The 23,672-nt window shown below is 42.7% G+C and overlaps 1 protein-coding gene across 1 annotated transcript in view; it reads left to right on the top strand.

Annotated features, from left to right (window-relative positions):
* Window positions 1-23,672, top strand: part of LOC311515403 (sodium channel protein type 5 subunit alpha-like) — a 100,185-nt gene that overhangs the window by 15,839 nt on the left and 60,674 nt on the right. The window contains exons 6-9 of the mRNA XM_084618413.1: window positions 1,498-1,639; window positions 2,559-2,756; window positions 3,779-3,961; window positions 7,675-7,801. Coding sequence (XP_084474539.1) covers window positions 1,498-1,639; window positions 2,559-2,756; window positions 3,779-3,961; window positions 7,675-7,801 — 650 coding nt within the window. The remainder of the gene's footprint in view (window positions 1-1,497; window positions 1,640-2,558; window positions 2,757-3,778; window positions 3,962-7,674; window positions 7,802-23,672) is intronic.

Raw genomic sequence — 23,672 nt, 5'->3', positions numbered from 1 at the left:
CCAAGAGGAATTGCCAGGGTTTTACTAAGGGTTTCTCCCTGACCCTTCAAGAACTCCCCAGGGTAGACTAACTTTGTTGACTCTTGGGAGGACACGGATACAGCCTTCCAATTGAAGGATTGACACTCAGGCAGTAATTCTTCCAAAAAAAAATCTTAATTTAATATATCAATATTCCCTGATACAATAAACCTTAAAAGCATATCTCAAGAAACAAAATACAAATCTCATTAGCACAGGTATGCATATCAAAGTACCCAATACTGCAATACCATACAGATGGAAATAGCTTTTAAGTGGTTACATTCTACATGCCGTGATCAATCACATGTAGAATGCTGACAGCAAGTTCTTACCTAAAACATTAAAATTGTATACAGAGTAACAAACATACATACACAACGTCCAACTTTATCATCTCTGGCATACACACTCATATGTCTTGGTTCCTTATACTATGGTCATCATGCTTATTTCTCTATAGTCGTCTTTCCCTCTACTGCAGTCCATTTGCTCTGTCATGACAACCTAGCTGTCACTGCTGCCACAGCGCTCCCTTCTTCAGTGATTTCAGCTCTCTTCTGATCTTCCTTCTTCTTCTTCTGTTTCTCCAGAATCCACAGTTGACAACACTCAGACGTTTAGTAGGTTCTAGTCTCAAGATCAGGCCCAGTGTTGTTAGAATTACTGTTAAATTGGGAACCCCGATGTGCACAGTTGCAACACTTACACTTAGAAAACCCTTGAATTTGCAATAGTTTCATTAACACAGTTAGCAAAATCACAAACGCTCCACCGAGCAAGGTAGATAGAGAGAATACAGAATGAGATCTGGCATCCATAAATTCACACCATCCCTTGCAAAAGCACCTGAAGTGTTAGTCATCCTCATCATGATTGTCATCCTGGCATCTCCCAAGGCATGTAGGCTCGGAAACAACTTTTATAATGTGTTACCCTGATGCCACTCTGTCTAATGCATATTCAGTCAGCCTCTGACTGTAGTTCAGAGTCTAAAGATAACCTTAGTTTACAGTGTAAAAGGCAGAAGGTAGGTCTTCTAAACAGTTACTCCAGCACCAATTCTTCCAATGATTTCAATCAGACTATGCACATGTGTAACTCCACAGAACTGGGCCAGTGTTTAAGACAAGGTGCATTAAAAGAAGCAGAGGAAATGTTAACTTAGAATGGGAAATAATATTATATATATATATACAAAATAATATTTAACATATTTTTGTGTACGTGTGTTTTTGTATTACTCTCTCTGCCCTTTCACTTTATGGCCCTCTTTCTCAACAAAATATTGTAGGGGTGTGGAGGATATTTGCTTAGCATGGGTTAGTGTTTGCAGGTCTCATGGAAGAAGAGAGTCCTTATATTTCAGTTGTAGTGTAACTGAGTGTATAATCTGAGTTTTCAAAGGAACTAAAGCTATTTGCCTTTAAATTTAGACCTTTTAAGTTTTCATCACTCTTTATTCATCATCTGTAGCTCCTGTCCAGATAAATATGTATGTCTAAAAGTTGGGAAAAATCCTGATTATGGCTACACAAGTTTTGATACATTTGGCTGGGCCTTTCTTTCCTTGTTCCGCCTGATGACACAAGATTACTGGGAGCGTCTCTATCAACAGGTATCAGATTTACTTAATTCAAATATTAAATAAAGCAGTAATGTAGTTGGATAAATGTATAACGTATTTAAAGTAAAAAGAGGAAAAGAAGTCTAAAACAATGGGTGAAGTCACAGAATAAGTGACTAAACTGTGCACATCCATATGATGAGAGTATTACAGCTAACTCACTATACGAAGCTTCTGCTGCTTTCAATAAAGAATTTTTACAAGGAAATTAAACATCATGAAAAATACTTAATAGCTTGTTGTATGATGGGTCAATAAGTAGAGGGCAGAAGATTTTACTGGCCTGGAGGAAAGATTCAAAACATGCTACATATATATCCCCAAAAAGGGGGACCACAAGGGACTGGGAGCGGTAACATAATACAAAGCTTTGCACCTCTGAATCTGACTAAAATTCTTCCTATTTAATGGCTGTTTGGCAAGAGCATAGCCTCTTTGTACTGCGGTGTTTGCCAGACTTCCTGCAAGGGGGCAACATAATGCTTCCACAGCCCTTTAAACGAACCCTAATCCCGGGGAGTGTAGTGCAGCAGAAGGGGACTGAGATGTCACTGTGCAGTGCTCCAGTAGCACAACAGAGCCTTCCCCTCAGACGTGCAGCTCCCTTTCTGTTCACCTAAACTGCGGTCTACTGGCCACCATCAGGAAGATCATTAGGGCTCATTGAGGCTGGTAAGGAAGTGGGAACGGAAGCCCAAATAGGTTGTGGGGGTTTAAAGGGTTTTTTTAAAGCATTTTATTCAGGAATATGGAAATGTAACCAAGGTTTTTAAAAACACCTTAAAATAATATTTACTACTGTCATATAGTGCTTTACATTTTCAATATGCTTTTTGACCATTAACTAATCTAATTACACTAGAAGTGTCGTGTCAGACTCCTTACTTTAGTGTGTACTTTGTGCTTACAGACTCTCAGAGCTTCTGGAAAAATCTACATGCTCTTTTTTATGCTGGTCATCTTTGTGGGTTCATTTTATCTGATCAACTTGATCCTGGCTGTAGTGACTATGGCATACGAAGAGCAGAACAAAGCTACTATTGCTGAAACTGAGGCAAAGGAAAGGAAGTTTCAGGAAGCCATGGAACTGTTGAAAAAAGAGCAAGAGGTCCATAAACTATTCCCTTGTTAATGTTTGGCATCTCCACTTGCAATATACAACATTTGTAGTGGTATTTATCAGTCCCTCCTTATCTTTGAGTGTGTATAAACAATGACACTGTGATCACTGATGAGAACAGGTGCCGGCTACTACCTTATTCAAAGTTATCAGAGTGCTTTCTAGAGCAAATAGAAACAATGCCTCACTCATAAAAAGTATGTGAGAGTAGAGAACAGAAAAGTGTGAGTAGTGAACATAAAAATGCAACATTAGTTCATGGTACTGTAAGCAAAATAGTATTGTAAAGGCTGACGGGTCTAAAATTCCACCAACCTGTAGTTTCCATAAGGACACATGAATGTTTTTTTTTTTATTCCATTGCTCAGCTGGCCCATTCTTGTGGGTAGGCTGGGTATTGAACCATACAATAATTCTATTCTTTGACAGCTTTAGAGTTTGATCGAAAGCCAATTGGAGACCATGAAAAGACTCCAGTTGACTTCAATGGATCAGGCTCCTAGAGAGCAGGATTCTTGTATATTTGAAATGTCGGTGAAAACACAGATTGGAGCAATGACAGCAGACCACTGTGTGACTGCGGTCCTGAAGATACCCAACAGAGGTTGTGATTTTCAGTGTTTAGGTCCTCATTTTGGGAAGTGGATAGATGTGCTAATACTCAAATTTTAAACTGATTCTGTACAATCTGTAATATGTACACAGAAAAATAGGAGTTGATTGGTATGAATGATCCAAAGTTTTATATTTTGCCTCTGACAGGGGGAGTATCTGTTTGTACACAAACACTGCATGTAACCAATTGCTCAATTCTCTATATGGAGTGGGAAATCCTTCCTAATACCTTCAGTGAGCAGCTTGCACCAGAAACATAAAGTTAGTATTTTAACCACCTATATGAAATGATAATTGTTAACAAGAATTATAGAGCACTGCAGTACTTTTCCCTTACTGATATCCTAACTCTGTATCTAGAGTATCAGCTATGTTTTTTGTTTGTTTACTTTTAGGCATTGGCTGCTAAAGGATATGATACAAAGTCACTTTGCTCCTTTGAAATGTCACCTTTACCGGCCGAAGAAGTCAAAGATAGAAGCAATAGGAGGAATAAAAATATGTTCTTAGGGATAGAAGATTACGGGGAAGATAGAAAAGTTTCCAAATCACAGTCCAGTAGCTGTCAACAAAACTCGGTAATGAATTATCTAAATCTAAAATCCTTATAGCTTTGTCAGTTTTAGAACAGAAATTGCTCAAAAGCACAAACACAATCCCATTAAGAAATAGAATGCTGTATTTATAGATATAAGCTAGCATTTGCTTCTTTGGTCTTTAAAGCTAAATCTCCTTTCAGCTGAGAAAGAAGCAGATAACATTTCACAGCAAAAGGAAAACTTTTTAGAAAGTTATGTGTGAATGAAAGCAGAGAAGATTTTGCTGTAACAGAAATATTTTCATAAACGTTTAAAATATATGTAGATTAAAATATGTTAACATTCCGTGTAATATTGGGAAATTTAAAAAAATACACTGGAACTGGAATTTAATTAACATTCCATAACAGACTTTTGCACTGATGCAGCCCTGCGCCCCTGTTGTACGTCTGGTGAAGACACTGTATGCTGATGGGAGAGCGCTCTCCTGTCAGCATAATTACTCTACCTCCAGGAGATGCAGAAGCTATGTCAGCGGGAGAGTGCTCTCCTGTCAGCATAATTACTCCACCTCCAGGAGATGCGGAAGCTATGTCAGCGGGAGAGCGCTCTCCTGTCAGCATAATTACTCCACCTCCAGGAGATGCAGAAGCTATGTTAGCAGGAGAGCATCTCCCACTGACATAGTGCCGGTGTGGGGAAGAGTGTAAGTCGCTGTAACTTGCATCACTCAGGAGGCTGTCCTTTTCACACCCCAAGTGACGTAGGTTAGATTGACTTAAGCAGTAGTGTAGACTGTTAGAGAGCTTATTCCTTCACTCTCCCACTTCCCTGGTCCTTCTCGCATGAACAGAGAGCAACAATACCCGAAGTCCGAAGGTGCAAACAATTCAATGTTTATTGGGGTGAACTTCCAGCAAGCTTAAATACAAGTTCTTTTTCCCTTATTTTCGAATCCCAACTTACTTCCTGTTTGCCCCTAATTTATATAGTAATATTCTTAGCTATACCTTAAACAATCATTCTACTGAAATTTAACTAACCAATCCTAACATATTGTAACATGATTATGTAACCAATTATATCCCACCACCTTAATTAGATTACAGCCAGCAAAATTAATTATACAGCAGACAGAAACAATCACAGAACCAGACAGAGATTATACAGACAAACAATAGCAAAGTGGGAACTATAATGACAAAACAATACAGAAGTGAGGATTTCACATCCCAGCTATTGATAAGTGAGTTTGTGCCAGACAGGATGCTATCAAACTAAGTTTCCTTTTACATTTTCTAGGCACTTCCCTTTCTCTGGAGGTGATAAGAATACAATCCTGTCCTGATAGTGCCTGACAGCCCTGTAGCACCTTATTTTAATGTGACTAGTTTGGAATGTGAGGATGTGACTGTTCGCTTCCTAGCTTATGGCTGCCTCTGCTGCTTAGCCAAAGGCCTTAGCCTAAGAACAGGGCCTCAGACTGTCACAGTAAGAGAAGGACCTTTCACTGGCAGACAGTGATTTTGATTCTTTCTTTTATACCTCTAACTAGCCAAGTGATAAGAATACACCTAAATTCTTAAAGTACAGGCCTTTACAGACAGGCCTGAATATCTATATCCTAACATAGACCTTCCCTAAATTAAATCATTTTATGAGTAACTTTATTTAATGTTGGAGTTACAGACCTTCCATGGTTGATTGAGGTACTAAAAATCGTTATCATTCCCAAGAAACATATTGCACGATGCTATGCCATTTTTCCCTTTTTCATTTTTTGGGACTTTTAGGTTCTCCTTGTACTTACTTGTGGTCCCAGTGCAAACCAAATGAAATGCAGGCTCAGCCATGGAAGCATATTCAATTTCCAGTTACCTAGCAGAGACATTGGCTCCAAAACTGATTTTGGTGATGATGAGATCTTCAGTGCTTTGGAAAATGAAATCCAATGCAGGTTACGGTTGATGACACCTATGTTGATGACAACCAAGTGTGCAAAGTCAAATGAGCCATAATTATGACTCTGCTACTCCAAATTAGAATTGGCAGATTTTCTAGTTTGTGTGAAATTAGTTATTTCAAAATTTGGTTTGATGTGTACCAAACCCAATTTTTTTGAAATTTCCCATTAATTGGAAATTCTGTACAATTTTTGTTTTGGAAATACCAACACTTGGTATTTCCAAAATGAGATATGTGCCCTGGGACTCTAGCAGTTGCTGACTGAAAATAACATGATTCATGTAAATTTCAGTCATCAGCTGCCAGGGATCCCATGGTTCCTGGGAAGCCCCACCATGTGAACTGCTTGGGGCAGGGACCCTAAGGTTTCTAGACGCCCAGGCCAGCTGTCTCCCCAGACTGACTCTCAGGGAAGCTGGCTCACCAGGTTGTCGGATTTGTGCAGCCTGTGAGCTAGTTGGCATGGGAATCTAGAAGCCCCGGGGTCCTTGCCCCCAGGGTAGTCCACATAGTAAGGCTTCCCAAGAGCTGCAGAATATGGAAGTCCTGCATCTCTGGCCCTGGGACAATACACATAGTGGAGCTGTGCAGAACTATGAACATCAGAAGCCTGGGGTTCCTAGCAGTCCACTAGACAAGCTGCCAGGAACCAGGCAGGGTTCCATCGAAAGCTAGTCTGTGGTTCATTGAGCCTGACATGTTTCATCAAAACATTTCAGGTTTGATGAATTGGCATTTTCCAGCAAAACCCTGTTTTGTCAGAAATTCCCCAAGCATCTCTACTGTAAACAAATGCAGAATAGCAAGTGGAACAATATAGATGGTTTCAGTGGCATGATTTCATTGATGGGAGAAGAAGGTACCAGGGCATGCAGTTTAGATTCAACTTCTCCTCAAGGATTATTGCTTCACCCAGTTATGAAAAACGTTAGAATAGATGATTTGGCAAGAAAAGTGCACTTTTTAAAAATGCACTTCATGTTATGTTTTCCTTCAGAACCATACAGCTTTCTATGGTTTCTTTAGATATTGTAACACTATCAAAGGTTCACTAAAACACAACAAACAGGAACTGCTGGGCAAAATCTGTTCCTTGCGACACCATTGTAAATCTGGAATTACTCCAGTGAAGCTGAAAACAGAATTTGAACCAATATGAGCACCCTGGGTCAAATTCATCACTTGAATAAGAAGATACAAGTTCCCCCAATGTCACTGAAATTGCACTTGCTTACATTGGTAGTAAAATTGATCCCATGGCTGAAATATAGCTGACATGCTACTGACAACTAGTTAAAGTTGCATAAGTTTTTGCATTGAAAACTCCCTTTTTCAGTTGCTAATAACTTTTTCAAACTTACCTCTTGAGGAGTAAAATCTTTCTAGGTCTGGTCTCTGCCCAGAGGTGATTTTTTTATATGTAAAATTTGAGCAAAAACAGAGCATCCACTTTTTGAGTATGAAAAAGAAACACTACAGATTAGTTCAGGATAGGAAAGGCAAAATACTGTAATCAAAGAGAAGTTTTAGATAGGCAGAATCTCATTAACCAATCTCAAGTTTGTTCAGAATACTGGAAGGCAAATACCCTGGGAACTGTCATTGCCACAAGGAAGTCAGGCCTTTATTTTTTAACTCATTCCAAATGGCTATTACTTCCTATAGAAGAGGTCCATTTATCTCATTGCATGTCATCATTCATATTAATGTCCATGCCTATCCCTGTCAAATTCTTATCTCACTTTGTATTGTTTTATGTTACTAACCATGTTTACTTGTTTAAACAGACCCCTGTATGTGATGAAGTGAGCAAGAAGCACTTACTCCATCATCTGTCAGTGGACTATTTTAATGAGCCACTACAAAGACAAAAGGCAACTGAGGCAGTCAGTACCATTACCTGTGTCCTGGAGGGTAAGTCATTTCTCATAATTTTTTAATTCAAACCTAAGCATATGTTGATATGAAAGATCAAAATCTAAAAAAAAAAAAGGGATGGGGGAATAGAGCCTTTGCAAATGCTTCAGTTAGGAAATGCCAGAATACATGTTCTGTGCATCCTTAATTTGGTTCCCTTGTGAATATACATATTATGATCTTATACCTGTCTTTCTAGAGGGGACCTATCTTTTAAAAGGATAACAAAGACGAGCCAGGGGATTATAGTCTAGTCAGCCTAATTGGGTACCTGGAAAGATATTGAAGCAAATTATTAAACATTTTGTAAGCACTTAGTGGATAATAAGGTTATAAGGAATAACCAGCATGGATTTGTTAAGAACATATCATCCCAAACCAGCCTAATTTCCTTCTTTGACAGGGTTACTGGCCTAGCGGATAGGGGAGAAGCAGAAGATGTGATATATCTTGATTTTATTATGGTTTTTGACACAGTCCCTCATGACAGTCTCATAAACAAACTTGGGAAATGTGTACTAGATTAAATTACTATACGGTGGGTGCAAAATTTGTTGAAAGATCATACTCAAAGGCTATGTCTACACTGCACATCACTGATGGCAGTGTGTAGGGATGTATAGCTACAGTCCACAGAGAATAGCATGCTGCGATGTGAAAGGCTCTGGCAAGGGAGGCAGCAGGGAAAGGCTGTGGCTGTGGGGAGCTGCCAGAGTCTCTCTCCGCTGTCTCCTCACACCAGAGCTTTTCCCTGCTGCTGGAGCCTTTCCCTGCAGTGGGGAAAGACTCTGGTAGTGGGTAGGCAGCAGGACACTACACTGTTAAAAATAGCAGTGTAGATGGAGGAGGCACTGTTTGGGTATGTAGAAAGCCATGTTGGGTACATACCTGGGTTCAGGCCTTCCTTTATTCACCAAAGCAGTGCATCACCATCTACACTACTATTTATATCTCTGCTAGGGGAGAGTGCAGTGTGTTGTACTTTACACACTGCCATAAGGAGCATGTAGTGTAGAAGTATTTAAAGAGTAGTTATCAATATGTCGCTGGCAAACTGGGGGAGAGGGATATATCTAGTGGGGCCCCACAAGGGTCTGTCCTTGGTCTGGTACTATTTCATATTTTCATTAATGACTTGGATAATGGAGTGCAAGGTATACTTATAAAATGTGTGGAAGGCATCAAGGTAAGAGGGGTTATTAGCACTCTGGAAGACAGGATTAGAATTCGAAACAACCTTGACAAATTGGAGAACTGGTTTGAAATCAACAAGATGAAATTCAATAAAGACAAGTGAAAAGTACTGCACCAAGGAAGAAAAAATTAAATGCACAAAAAGCAAAATGGGGAATAACTGGCTAGATGGTAGTACCACTTAAAGGATCTGGGAGTTACAGTAGATCACAAATGGAATATGAGTCAACAACGTGATGAAGTTGCAAAAAAAAGCTAATATCATTCTGGGGTGTATTAATAGGAGTGTTGTATGTCAGACCCAGGAGGTAATTATCATAGAATCATAGAATATCAGGGTTGGAAGGGACCCCAGAAGGTCATCTAGTCCAACCCCCTGCTCAAAGCAGGACCAATTCCCAGTTAAATCATCCCAGCCAGGGCTTTGTCAAGCCTGACCTTAAAAACCTCTAAGGAAGGAGATTCTACCACCTCCCTAGGTAACGCATTCCAGTGTTTCACCACCCTCTTAGTGAAAAAGTTTTTCCTAATATCCAATCTAAAGCTCCCCCACTGCAACTTGAGACCATTACTCCTCGTTCTGTCATCTGCTACCATTGAGAACAGTCTAGAGCCATCCTCTTTGGAACCCCCTTTCAGGTAGTTGAAAGCAGCTATCAGATCCCCCCTCATTCTTCTCTTCTGCAGGCTAAACAATCCCAGCTCCCTCAGCCTCTCCTCATAACTCATGTGTTCCAGTCCCCTAATCATTTTTGTTGCCCTTCGCTGGACTCTCTCCAATTTATTCACATCCTTCTTGAAGTGTGGGGCCCAAAACTGGACACAGTACTCCAGATGAGGCCTCACCAATGTCGAATAGAGGGGAACGATCACGTCCCTCGATCTGCTCGCTATGCCCCTACTTATACATCCCAAAATGCCATTGGCCTTCTTGGCAACAAGGGCACACTGCTGACTCATATCCAGCTTCTCGTCCACTGTCACCCCTAGGTCCTTTTCCGCAGAACTGCTGCCTAGCCATTCGGTCCCTAGTCTGTAGCTGTGCATTGGGTTCTTCCGTCCCAAGTGCAGGACCCTGCACTTATCCTTATTGAACCTCATCAGATTTCTTTTGGCCCAATCCTCCAATTTGTCTAGGTCTTTCTGTATCCTATCCCTACCCTCCAGCATATCTACCACTCCTCCCAGTTTAGTATCATAATTGTTCCACTCTACTCAGCACAGGAGTTGCCTCAGCTGACGTATTGTGTCCAGTTCTAAATTTAAGAAAGATGTGGACAAATTGGAGTATGTCCAGTGGAGACCAACAAAAATGATAAAAGGTTTAGAAAACCTAAACTATGAGGAAAAGTTAAACCATCCAACCTGGATCCTTCAACTATGGCATGATGCTTGGTAAAAATATGTACTGAAACCCAAGTAGTTGCTATACAGATATCCAAAATGGGGATGTTTTGCAAGGAAGCAGCGGAGGCTGCCTGGGCCCTAGTAAAATGGACTCTAACATTGGCTGGAGGATCTAAACTAGCTAACTCATAACCAAGTCTAATGTGCCCCAAAGCCTATTTAGATACTCTCTGAGCAAACTGGTTGGCACATTAGTCTTGAGAAAAGAAGACTGAGGGTGCAGCTGATAAATATGTTAAAAAAATTTATAAATAAGACAGTGATCAGTTGTTCTCCATCTCTGCTGAAGTTAGGATAATAAGTAATTGGTTTAATCTGCAGCAAGGGAGATTTAGGTTAGATATTAGTTATGGGCTTCTAAGGGATGTTGTGGAATCCCCATCATTGGAGGGTTTTAAGAATAGGCTGGACAAACACCTGTCAGGGATGGTCTAGGCATACTTGGTCCTGCCTCAGCGTAGGGGGCTGGACTAGATGACTTCTCAAGGTCCCTTCCAGACCTATGATTCTATGATACAGTCTTTAATTTTGTGATCACATACTTTTTATTCTACAGAAACCTCTTTTCATAAAGTGCACAGGATGGGCAATGAATGAGGTAGTGATTGCAGAAGGAGAAAGGATGTTTTCTTGTGTTTAAGGTACTAGATTGGGACTCAGGAGAACTGGGTTCTATTCCTTACTCTGCCAAATACTGTGATATTGGGAAAGATTATCATAGTGCATATACACAAGGGAACCTCATTAAAGTTATTCAAGTATATGTCCCTACGGGTGCTCCATGGTAGGCATGCCCATATACTCTGTCAGAAAGTGCAAAGTAGTGTCCATGGGCCCATGCCTGCACAGGGCAGCATCTCCTGCTTAGAAGGAGACTATATAGGGAAGCTCAAACCCACCACCACTCAATTCCTTCTCAACCACCTGCAGCTCAAGATGGAGAGTTTTGCCATCTGTTGTATTCAGCTCCTGCCTTGTCTTTGTGAATTCTTTATTTCATTGGATACCTTTATTTTATTTAGCACTGTTGTGATAGTTAGGGAGTGGAGCACCTTCCCCTTCTCTCCTTCTTCAGTCATTTGTGGAAGAGCACAATTTGTCATGCCCTGGACCCCAGGGTTTAAGACCTGTGAGATTTCCCACAGGTCCTTTCCCCACAGTGACAGACACTCCAGCTGCCTGCAGTGTCTGGGGTTACTCTTGCCACTCTTGTAAGTGCAAGGTCGGTCTGGGTTCCAAAGGCAGATGTAAGAAAGACTGGGAGACTAGACTTAAGTTCCTATTTATGAAATATGCCCTAGCTCCAAAGAGGTCCGCTTCCCTTACATACATCAGCTTCTACATCGCAGGCTGCCTCCGTCCCAATTATTGCCTCATCTGCAGCCCCAGACAATAAGAAGGAAAAAAGTCTCTCCAACCAAGGAAATGAAGAAAAGGGCCAGATCACCCCATAAGACCCATTCTCAGGCGAAGAAGCCCTGTTTGGACATACCTACCACCAAAGCAACCACTGCAACAGCACTATCTGATTCATTGTGGCACCGTGAGACACTCAGGGATACCATCCATGCCCCAGTACTGGTATCTCACTGTACCCCTGAAAGGACAGATGTCTCTATGATCACCTTGGTACCACAGCAGATTCCGTTTCGCCAGCCAGTACTGACCTAAACTTTGTGTGAAGGCTATCAGAGCCCTCTACCTCCTTCCAGGTCCCTTTCATCTCAAGTGCTTATATACAAATGCACAAAGCCTTGGAAACAAGCAGGGAGAACTGGAAGTCCTGGTGATGTCAAGGAACTATGACATGATCGGAATAACAGAGACTTGGTGGGATAACTCACATGACTGGAGTACTGTCATGGATGGTTATAAACTGTTCAGGAAGGACAGGCAGGGCAGAAAAGGTGAGGGAGTAGCACTGTATGTAAGGGAGCAGTATGACTGCTCAGAGCTCCGGTACGAAACTGCAGAAAAACCTGAGTGTCTCTGGATTAAGTTTAGAAGTGTGTGCAACAAGAGTGATGTAGTGGTGGGAGTCTGCTATAGACCACCGGACCAGGGGGATGAGGTAGATGAGGCTTTCTTCCGGCAGCTCGCGGAAGCTACTAGATCGCATGCCCTGATTCTCATGGGTGACTTTAATTTTCCTGATATCTGCTGGGAGAGCAATACAGCGGTGCATAGACAATCCAGGAAGTTTTTGGAAAGCGTAGGGGACAATTTCCTGGCGCAAGTGCTAGAGGAGCCAACTAGGGGGGGCGCTTTTCTTGACCTGCTGCTCACAAACCGGGTAGAATTAGTGGGGGAAGCAAAAGTGGATGGGAATCTGGGAGGCAGTGACCATGAGTTGGTTGAGTTCAGGATCCTGACGCAGGGAAGAAAGGTAAGCAGCAGGATACGGACCCTGGACTTCAGGAAAGCAGACTTCGACTCCCTCAGGGAACGGATGGCCAGGATCCCCTGGGGGACTAACTTGAAGGGGAAAGGAGTCCAGGAGAGCTGGCTGTATTTCAAGGAATCCCTGTTGAGGTTACAGGGACAAACCATCCCGATGAGTCGAAAAAATAGTAAATATGGCAGGCGACCAGCTTGGCTTAATGGTGAAATCCTAGCAGATCTTAAACATAAAAAAAGAAGCTTACAAGAAGTGGAAGGTTGGACATATGACCAGGGAAGAGTATAAAAATATTGCTCAGGCATGTAGGAATGTTATCAGGAGGGCCAAATTGCACCTGGAGCTGCAGCTAGCCAGAGATGTTAAGAGTAACAAGAAGGGTTTCTTCAGGTATGTTGGCAACAAGAAGAAAGCCAAGGAATGTGTGGGCCCCTTACTGAATGAGGGAGGCAACCTAGTGACAGAGGATGTGGAAAAAGCTAATGTACTCAATGCTTTTTTTGCCTCTGTTTTCACTAACAAGGTCAGCTCCCAGACTGCTGCGCTGGGCATCACAAAATGGGGAAGAGATGGCCAGCCCTCTGTGGAGATAGAGGTGGTTAGGGACTATTTAGAAAAGCTGGACGTGCACAAGTCCATGCGGCCGGACGAGTTGCATCCAAGAGTGCTGAAGGAATTGGCGGCTGTGATTGCAGAGCCATTGGCCATTATCTTTGAAAACTCGTGGCGAACCGGGGAAGTCCCGGATGACTGGAAAAAGGCTAATGTAGTGCCAATCTTTAAAAAAGGGAAGAAGGAGGATCCTGGGAACTACAGGCCAGTCAGCCTCACTTCAGTCCCTGGAAAAATCATGGAGCAGGTCCTCAAAGAATCAATCCTGAAGCACTTGCATGAGAGGAAAGTGATCAGGAACAGCCAGCATGGATTCACCAAGGGAAGGTCATGCCTGACTAATCTAATCGCCTTTTATGATGAGATTACTGGTTCTGTGGATGAAGGGAAAGCAGTGGATGTATTGTTTCTTGACTTTAGCAAAGCTTTTGACACGGTCTCCCACAGTATTCTTGTCAGCAAGTTAAGGAAGTATGGGCTGGATGAATGCACTACAAGGTGGGTAGAAAGCAGGCTAGATTGTCGGGCTCAACGGGTAGTGATCAATGGCTCCATATCTAGTTGGCAGCCAGTATCAAGTGGAGTACCCCAGGGGTCGGTCCTGGGGCCAGTTTTGTTCAATATCTTCATAAATGATCTGGAGGATGGTGTGGATTGCACTCTCAGCAAATTTGCGGATGATACTAAACTGGGAGGAGTGGTAGATACGCTGGAGGGGAGGGATAGGATACAGAAAGACCTAGACAAATTGGAGGATTGGGCCAAAAGAAATCTGATGAGGTTCAATAAGGATAAGTGCAGGGTCCTGCACTTGGGACGGAAGAACCCAATGCACAGCTACAGACTAGGGACCGAATGGCTAGGCAGCAGTTCTGCGGAAAAGGACCTAGGGGTGACAGTGGACGAGAAGCTGGATATGAGTCAGCAGTGTGCCCTTGTTGCCAAGAAGGCCAATGGCATTTTGGGCTGTATAAGTAGGGGCATAGCGAGCAGATCGAGGGACGTGATCGTTCCCCTCTATTCGACATTGGTGAGGCCTCATCTGGAGTACTGTGTCCAGTTTTGGGCCCCACACTTCAAGAAGGATGTGGATAAATTGGAGAGAGTCCAGCGAAGGGCAACAAAAATGATTAGGGGACTGGAACACATGAGTTATGAGGAGAGGCTGAGGGAGCTGGGATTGTTTAGCCTGCAGAAGAGAAGAATGAGGGGGGATTTGATAGCTGCTTTCAACTACCTGAAAGGGGGTTCCAAAGAGGATGGCTCTAGACTGTTCTCAATGGTAGCAGATGATAGAACGAGGAGTAATGGTCTCAAGTTGCAGTGGGGGAAGTTTAGATTGGATATTAGGAAAAACTTTTTCACTAAGAGGGTGGTGAAACACTGGAATGCGTTACCTAGGGAGGTGGTAGAATCTCCTTCCTTAGAGGTTTTTAAGGTCAGGCTTGACAAAGCCCTGGCTGGGATGATTTAACTGGGAATTGGTCCTGCTTTGAGCAGGGGGTTGGACTAGATGACCTTCTGGGGTCCCTTCCAACCCTGATATTCTATGATTCTATGATTCATCAGAGGATCTCATTATCTCCGGTGAACCTGAGTCAACAGTACTGGGCAGATCTTCCAGTGTTATCTCCCCGGTACCACTGTGAAAATAGCAAGTTGAGACTTGTTTAAGTCTCCAGCCTTCAGTACTGGTTAGAACATTGAAGGACCCTCCCACCCCTGTTTAGTTCAAGGGAAGATTCCTCATACTCAGCTATTTGATTCAAGGATCCATCCCAGTACCATACTACCCTACCCCACACCCATGAGTCCCTTTCATGAGGAGGATCCTAAGGAATTTACCAAACATCATAAACTCAGAGTTTATGATTATCACTGGAATCCCTTGCTTTATCCTTCTCCATAGTGGGGTTACTGGGATCCCTGGAGCCACTATGTTGATCAACTTCATTGGGTGCCTAAGAGAAAGCACTGATACCATACCAGCAATCAGAACCTACATAGTGTCCTATGATAACACACACATTGGTACTGCACACTTTTCTGCTACTGGACAATGTACAAGAAGAGCAAGAGTCTTAGGCCATAGAGATCTCACCTCCATTTGCCCTCCTACACTGATGATTTTAAGACCTTCCAGAACTTCATTGAAAAACTTGTGGACTTATTTCAAATCCGACTAGAGGAAGTCCCAGAGCTGAAATATTCCTGGTGGCCATCTTGAACATCAGTCCCAGTGAAAGGCTTTATCCTCTCCCGGACATAACCTGTGGCAAATATCTCCTACAATCCCACCAACATATAAATGGGCAGATAAGAAATTCTACATCCCATGCAAAAGAGTGGAATACTTCTTCTCCCACCATAACCCCAGTTCCTTGTAAAGGATGCAACCAATGATAGGAACCATCAGGCTTGCTCTAGGCCTTCTCCTTCTGACAAGGAAACTAACCAGCTAGACTTGCTGGGAAGGAAGAGCTACTCCTCAGCAGCTCTCCAATTTCAGATTGCCAACTACCAGGCCTTGGTGACAAAATATGATTTTAACACATACTCCAAATTTACACATTTTAATTGAGCACTTGCCACAGGACCAGAAAGATCAATTTCAGACTATAGTCATTGAAGGACAGTTGATTGTGAAAGCCTTCCTGCAACTGCCCTAGATGCTGCTGACACAGCTTCAAGGTAAATGGCCACAGTGATTATCATGAGAAGAGCATATTGGCTCCTGTCCTCAGGCCTACCAGAAAAGTTCAAAACATGGTGGAAGACCTCCCGTTTGAAGGGCCTAAGCTCTTCAGTTAACATACAGACTCCTCTCTCCATACACTCAAGGACTCCAAGGCAACATTACAGTCACTGTGGATTTATGTGCCTGTAATGTTTTAGTAGATCCCAAACTGCTCAAAGATTGAAACCATTCCAGTCTATCGGCATGCTTTCCCAAGACCTCAGTAGCCCTTCAAGAGAAAGACCAGACCACATAAATGGGGACCTCCCACCTCATTTCTACCCAATCATCTACACTTTCTAAGAGGCACTTGTGACAACTCAGTCAAGGAAATCAAGCAGTCCACTCCAAAGGATCATCTATTGTGCGACTACCCCCCTTCGGAGACCAACTATTACACTACCTACCTCAAACTGGGAGTACCTTACCTCAAAGAGATGGATAGTGGAGGTCACCAATATGGGCTACTGTATCTACTTCCATTCAGTTCTGTTCCGCCTTCCCACTCTTCCTCCCTATCCCTTCTCAGGGATCCTTCTCACAAGGAACTCCTAAAACAAGAAGTTCATTCCGTCCTCCTTCTGGGAGCAATAGAACCAGTTCCACCAGAGTTCAGTAGAAGAGGGTTCTATTCTGATTACTTCCTTGTTCCCAAGAAAGGTAGAGGGTGAAGACCAATCCTTAACTGCAGGAACTTAAATAACTGTGTCCTTAGCACAATACTTCAGAATGCTTGACTTTAGCTACCATAATTCCATCCTTAGATCCAGGAGACTGGTTCATTGCCCTCAATCTTCAGGATACCTACTTCCGTGTAGCCATCCACCCCTTCCACAAGCATGGACGATTTGTGATCAGGGTCGGCTCTAGGTTTTTTGCCGCCCCAAGCAAAAAATTTGCAGCCCCAAGCTCTGAGAGCTCAACTGCCCAAGCAACAACAACAACAAAAGAAAAAAAAAAGATTGCCGGAATGCCGCCCCTGGAATTGTGCCACTCCAAACATTTGCTTGCTTTGCTGGTGCCTAGAGCCGGTCCTGTTCATGGTAGAGCATATCACTATCAACATTGAGTTCTCCCCTTCAGACTCTCCATGTCTCTGAGGGCGTTCACAAAGATTCTCTCAGTGTTAGTGGCTCATCTCCATCAGTGGGGAATATCAGTGTTCCCATATTTGGACAACTGGCTTTGCAAAGTCTGGTTGCCCCAAGAGGTCCAGTCAGCAACGTCCAGAGCATTAACGCTATTCCAATTTCTGGGCCTTCACATCAACCACAAAAAATCCATACTAACCTCACTACAGAGAATAGACTTTATAAGAGCTACTCTAGACTCCACAAGCACGAGCCTACCTACCAAAAGAGAGAGTCTCCATCCTATCCAACAAATATCAGCTTTACAGTGCAGCCCAGAAACAACAGTGAGGACTTGTCTACAGGTCTTGGGCCATATATTGGACTCCATGTATGTGACTCCTCATGAGAGTATGCACCTCAGGTGCCTCTAGACATGGATAAGAACAGTGTATACCCCTCAAAAGACAGAGTTTCCAAACGTGTCACAGTGCCTTGGAAGCTGTTGGACTCTTGTACTTGGTGGAAGGACCCAAGGCGGGTCTGTGATGGAACCCTGTTTTTGTATCCAGCACTTCCGAAGATCCTCACAACACATGTGTCTCTGAAAGGATGGGGAGCTCACCTATAGAGGGAGACAGCACTGAGCAAATGGTTGGCACAGGAATTGGCACTCCATATCAATATCCTTGAGCTAAAGCAGTACAAGATGTTTGCCAACATTTACTTCACTCCATATGAATCACTGTCAGAATAATGCTGGACAACAGCGTACTAATGTATTACAGGGCAGAGCAAGATCCCAGTCCTCATGTGCAAAGTCGTTATGGCTGTGGAAATGGTGCATCTCCCATCAGATAGACTGCTGATATTTCTATCTAGCAGGCCTCCTGAATGCAATTGCAGAATCCCTGAGTCTACACTTCTGGCAGGATCACAATGGGAGCTTAAAGACTCTGTCTTCCATGGTGTTTGCCAGACTTGGGGTATACCGGGGTAGACCTCTTTGCCACCATGAATGATGCAAAATGCCATCTGTTCTACTCCAACGGAGGTTATGGCCTCCACTCTGATGGATACCATGGCCCTGAATCCTTCTTTATGATTACCCACCTATACCATTAATCCTCAAGATCCTTCTCCAGCTGCCCCAAGAAGGAGCAAGTGCTATTCTTATTGCACCTGGTTAGCTGAAACAGGTGTGGTATTCAGACCTCATCCACCTCTTAGAGGTAACATCTCTCAGACTTCCTATCACAAAGGACCTAGTGACACAGAACTCATCCATCCCAGCACTTCCTCCCTGAATCTGAAAGCATGGCTCCTCAATGGCTCTCAAACATGGAACTGACCATTCTGGATAGGGTTCAGTCAGTTCTTTTATTCAGTAGAAAGCCCAGTGTTCACAAGACTTACCTCCAAAAGTGGAAGTGCTTCCAATCCTGGTTCTGCCTTTCATCTTCTCTATACTTGGAAGTTCCACTTCCCAAGATCCTGCACTACCTGGGTCCCTCAATGAGCTCTATCAGTGTACCTCTGGCTGCCATCACAGCCTTCACTCACCCATCCAGAACTTCTCAGTCTTTGCCCACCCGACAACAACCAGATTTCTCAAGGGTCTATACAACTTGTTTCCTCCCATGGGACAGCCGGCCCCAAAATGGGACTTCAGCCTGGTTTAAATACTCTACAAACCCACCCGCCCCACTCTTGGAACCGATGGCAGCCTGGTCCCTCCTCCATTTCTCCCTCAAAATTTCATTTCTAGCTGCCATCTCTTCAGCAAGTGAATGTGGGAGCAGGGAGCACTCATGGCAGACCCACCATGCCCCACCTTCTACAAATACAAAGTTATACTATGTCCCCATCCTTGCTTCCTACCAGTTTTCTACCCAAAACTTCATGCCTCCAGAGAAGAATCAAGCCTTCGTTCACTGGCTGTTGGGGCCCTTGCTTACAATCTGGACAGGACTAAACCATTCCAGACCTCTCCCAGGCTATCGATATCATCTGCAGATAGGATGAAGGACCAACTGATTTACACACAAAGGCTAAGAGGGTTTCAGGTTGTATCTTGACCTACTGTGAAAATGCTAGGGTGCATCCCCTTTACAGAGTAGCACAGCACATTCCACTGGAGCTCAGTCCACAGCTATAGCTCCTCTGAAGGACGTTGCCGTAGCAGAAATCTGCAGGACTGGTAATTGGTCTTTTATCGGTACTTTTGCCAAGCGTTATGCCATCTTATCTGCTTCCAGAGATGACGCTGCCTCTCGTGATGCAGTCCTTCAAACTGTCCTGAACTTACCTCCACAACACCTTCCTCCTCACTGAGTTACTGCTTGGGGGTCTCCTACAATGGAGGGCATATACTTGAAGAAGAAGAGATTAAGAACTTAAGTTACTATAAGGTAAGTAGAGATGTTTTATCCCTGTGGGTGCTCCACTTCCCACCCTCCTTTCCTTCTACTGTGGAGTTGGCTTCATGATTAAGAAGGAACTGTGTGGTGGCAGGCTCATGCCTCCCTATATGTTCTCATTCTGAGCACAAGGTGCTGCTCTGCCCAGGCATGTGCCCGCAGACACTGCTTTGCAGTCTTCAGCTGAGAGCACACCAGCATGCTCACATCCTTTGGTGGAGCACCCAAAGGGCCAAAACGTCTCAAAGCTACTGTAGTGCAAGGAGAGGTTACTTAGCAAAATTAAGCAAAATTAATTCTGACATTCCCTAACTTTTTAGTGCTTGACTTTGCCACCTTAAAATTCTTTTTTACTTTTTTAAAAATATGTTATATAGTGGGTTGGTAGCATCACATATTATTAAGGTTGCCTGACACTTCCCATTATAAGACCCTATTTAACTTTCTTATCACTTTGCCAAACTTTAACCATGCAGGTTGAAATTTTACATGCTGGGTGTGTGCCTCAGGCTGATCATTTCTGGGAAATTTCAGCCAAAAGGGTTTATCGATGTCCAAGAACCATGCTAGGAAAAATATGTTGTTTTGCCCATGTTAAAAAATCCTGGCAACCTTTCTTTTGAGAAGCTTTACCACCCATATGCTTTGAAGCATGGGCCTGAAATTGGATAGGAGGTGACCTTTGGGGTGGGAAGGAGATTGGTACTGGTTCGGGGAAGAGACTGGGAGCTGGGGAGGGAAATGGAGAAAGTGATACTGGGAGCCAATGTGTTTGGGAAGACTGAGAGGAGACAAGGCAATGGTGGGGAAGATTAGGATTGGCTTGGCAAGGAAAATGAAACTAGGAACCAGTGAGGGAGAAAGAGGTGGTCTGGTAGGGGAGAGACATCTAATAAGGAGTCGGAGTTTGGGGGAAGAACTGGAGTGTACTAGGATTGGTATGAGAAGTCTCTGAAGTGAAGAATGGGATTGGCTAGGTGAGGACAATGGGGCTGTGAGGAGGAGCCAGAGTTCCTGTCAATTTACTGTCTTGCTGAATGACAGAGCAGAAGGAGTCAACCTTGGGGGTGAGGGATGGCCAGAAGAGTTTGTGCTGTCTAGAGCACATTCCCCACCAGAGCCTGGAATGGAGCTCGAGATTCTTCTGCTGTCAGCAAATGTCTCTGAAACCCATTGGCAAAATGTCTCATCCATCTCTGGTGCTAGGCCACGTAGAGGATAACAACCTACTATTGCTGGTTGCATGATTGCTACTCTGAAGAATTATATGCTGTCCCTGCTTCTGCCACAGAGTTCCTGTCTGATGTCAGTCAAGTCACCTAAACTAGTCTTTTCACAGGTGTTCACTAATTGTGTTTTCCTTACTTTCTGGCTGCCTGACTTGAGACCCTGGGTTCTGATTTGCAGAAGTAGTGAGCACACATAGCTGCCACTGCGTTCATTGGGAGCTGTGTTTTGAACATATGTAATAATAATTCTATATCTTTCCTCATCTCGTATTTTTGACAGGTTTCCATTCCCCATGCCATGATATTGTACCAATTAGAACTGTGCACCACCCTTCCTTTTGTCCTGACCACTTTTTGTCAATTGAGTTGGCCATATAGTGTTGGAAGCCCTATCTCCCCTCTTCTCCCACTGCCAAGGCTCCTATGTATGAACATTTTTGGCTCCATCATCCATTTGGGGGGGAATTATTTTAAAAATATTATTTACTATACCCTTCTTGGAAGCATTAAAAGTAAATCATAGAATTATAGGACTGGAAAGGACCTCGAGACATCATATAGTCCAGTCCCCTGCTCTCATGGCAGGACTAAGTATTATCTAGACTATCCCTGACAGGTGTTTGTCTAACTTGCTCTTTAAAATTTCCAATGATGGAGATTCCACAACCTCCCCAAGCAATTTATTCCAGTGCTTAACCAACCTGACAGGAAATTTTTCCTAATGTCAAACCTCACAACACACCTGCTAATACATCCCAGAATGATGTTTACTTTTTTGCAACAGTGTTACACTGTCAACTCGTATTTCGCTTGTGAAGTCACTATTACCCCCAGATCCCTTTTTGCAGTAGTCCTTCCTAGGCAGTCATTTCCCATTTTGTATGTGTGCAACTGGTTGTTCCTTCCTAAGTGGAGTACTTTGCATTTGTCCTTATTGAATTTTATCTTATTTACTTCAGATCATTTCTCCAGTTTGTCCAGGTCATTTTGAATTTTAATCCTGTCCTCCAAAGCACTTGCCACCCCTCCCAGCTTGGTATTGTCCACAAATTTGATAAGTGTACTCTCTGTGCCATTATCTAAATAATTGATGAAGATATTGAACAGAACTGAACCCAGAACTGATCCCTTCACTCGATATGCCCTTTCAGCTTGACTGTGTACCACTGATAACTATTCTATGGGAATGGTTTTCCAGCCAGTTATGCACCCACCTTATGGTAACTCCTTCTAGGTTTTATTTCCCTAGTTTGTTTATGAGAAGATCATGTGAGACAGTATCAAAAGCCTTACTAAAGTAATGATATACCACATCTACTGCTTTCCCCCATCTACACAGCTTGTTACCCTGTCAAAGAATGTATACATATAGATTTCACATAGATTACCCTCCCCCAACACAAATACATGCACTCGGAAAGCTGATGTGTAGCAAGTCCAGTAGTGCTGCATGTATGTTGTTAATTACCCTGTACTTGTGGATGTTCTCAGTGATGCACATCTTGGTAGCGCACTGTGTGATTATCGTACAGTCAGAAAATTCAGTAAGATAGTCAATTAACAAAAATCATATCCTTATCTATAACAGATACCTAATTTATCCAGAGACAAATCTATTATCTGAATGTGACCCCATATGCCTGAACATCAAGCAGCACATATCACAATATCAGTATATTATCTGTATTACAATATATATTGCATTTAGTGCCCGGCCATCCTACAAAGTCTGTCAAGAAGCAATGTTCCCATATCAGTATTTGCTGCCACCCATGTGCAAATTGGAAAAGAGTTTCTATTCTGCTTTTGGAGGGGAGGACACACTGTATCTATATATCTCCTGAAGTGTGTGAGATTTGTTTGTGGCCACTTCTCTTTTTAGAAAGACAATGTACATCTTTCTTCAGCATACCCATAAAGTGAGTAAGCCATGTATACAACAGTGTTCTTCCATCTGCTTATGATGGAAAAATAGGCTAGCAGTTGTTTGGTGTAATTTAACACCCAGACTTTTTTAAAAAAAGTGCAACTTATATCCTTTTACTCAAATGCATTCCATACATCAGATGGAAAAATCATACCCTTCTTTTTCCATCACTCAATGAGATCCTCCAAGATAGCTGTTAACCTTACTTTCAGTTTCAATAACCCTGTCCAAATCTACTGGCAGTCTGGAGCTTAATAAATGTTGCCTATGTGTTTGTACTGAGTTTTGCCTCTGGTATTTAGACTTTAAGTGACCTGAAACTTTTGGAAAATACAGGAGTGTTTACATGTGCATGTGAATTAGACCTAATCAAAATGTAACTGTAATACTGTTTCACTTTGGCACTAATCAATCACTGAGCTGTTTGTTGCATTCAACATGGTTATTAGTGATATTGCACACAAAATGTATTCTATACAAGTGGGGGAGAAAGCACAAAAGTAGTTTTAATTTTTATATTTCTTGGCGAATTAGAAAGCAAGGTGTCACCCCAGTCATATTTTTCCAGTGTTGTAGACAATAGGAATGTATGTCTAAAATGAATAAGGTTCTGATTAAAAGCCCATTGAAATTCAGTGGATTTTGAATCAGGCCTTGTCTGAAGAGAATGAGTTTAAATATTAATTCACTGATCTGGGGTTTGTTTAAAAAAAGAATGGAAGGCTGAGAGAGTGCTGAGAGAGTATATAGAAAATGAATGATATGATTGGAAAAAGGCTCAAGAAGATGTGATGGGTTTTGGGTTTCATTTTTCTGTGCTTTCATTAGTTGCCGTTCTTCTCTTGTCACATAGGACAGCACTAATTACCTGGTT

This window comes from Lepidochelys olivacea (genome assembly GCF_965140295.1).
Source record: "Lepidochelys olivacea isolate rLepOli2 genome assembly, chromosome: 2".
NCBI classification, from domain to species: Eukaryota; Metazoa; Chordata; order Testudines; family Cheloniidae; genus Lepidochelys; species Lepidochelys olivacea.
This window is presented reverse-complemented; position numbering and strand designations above follow the sequence as displayed.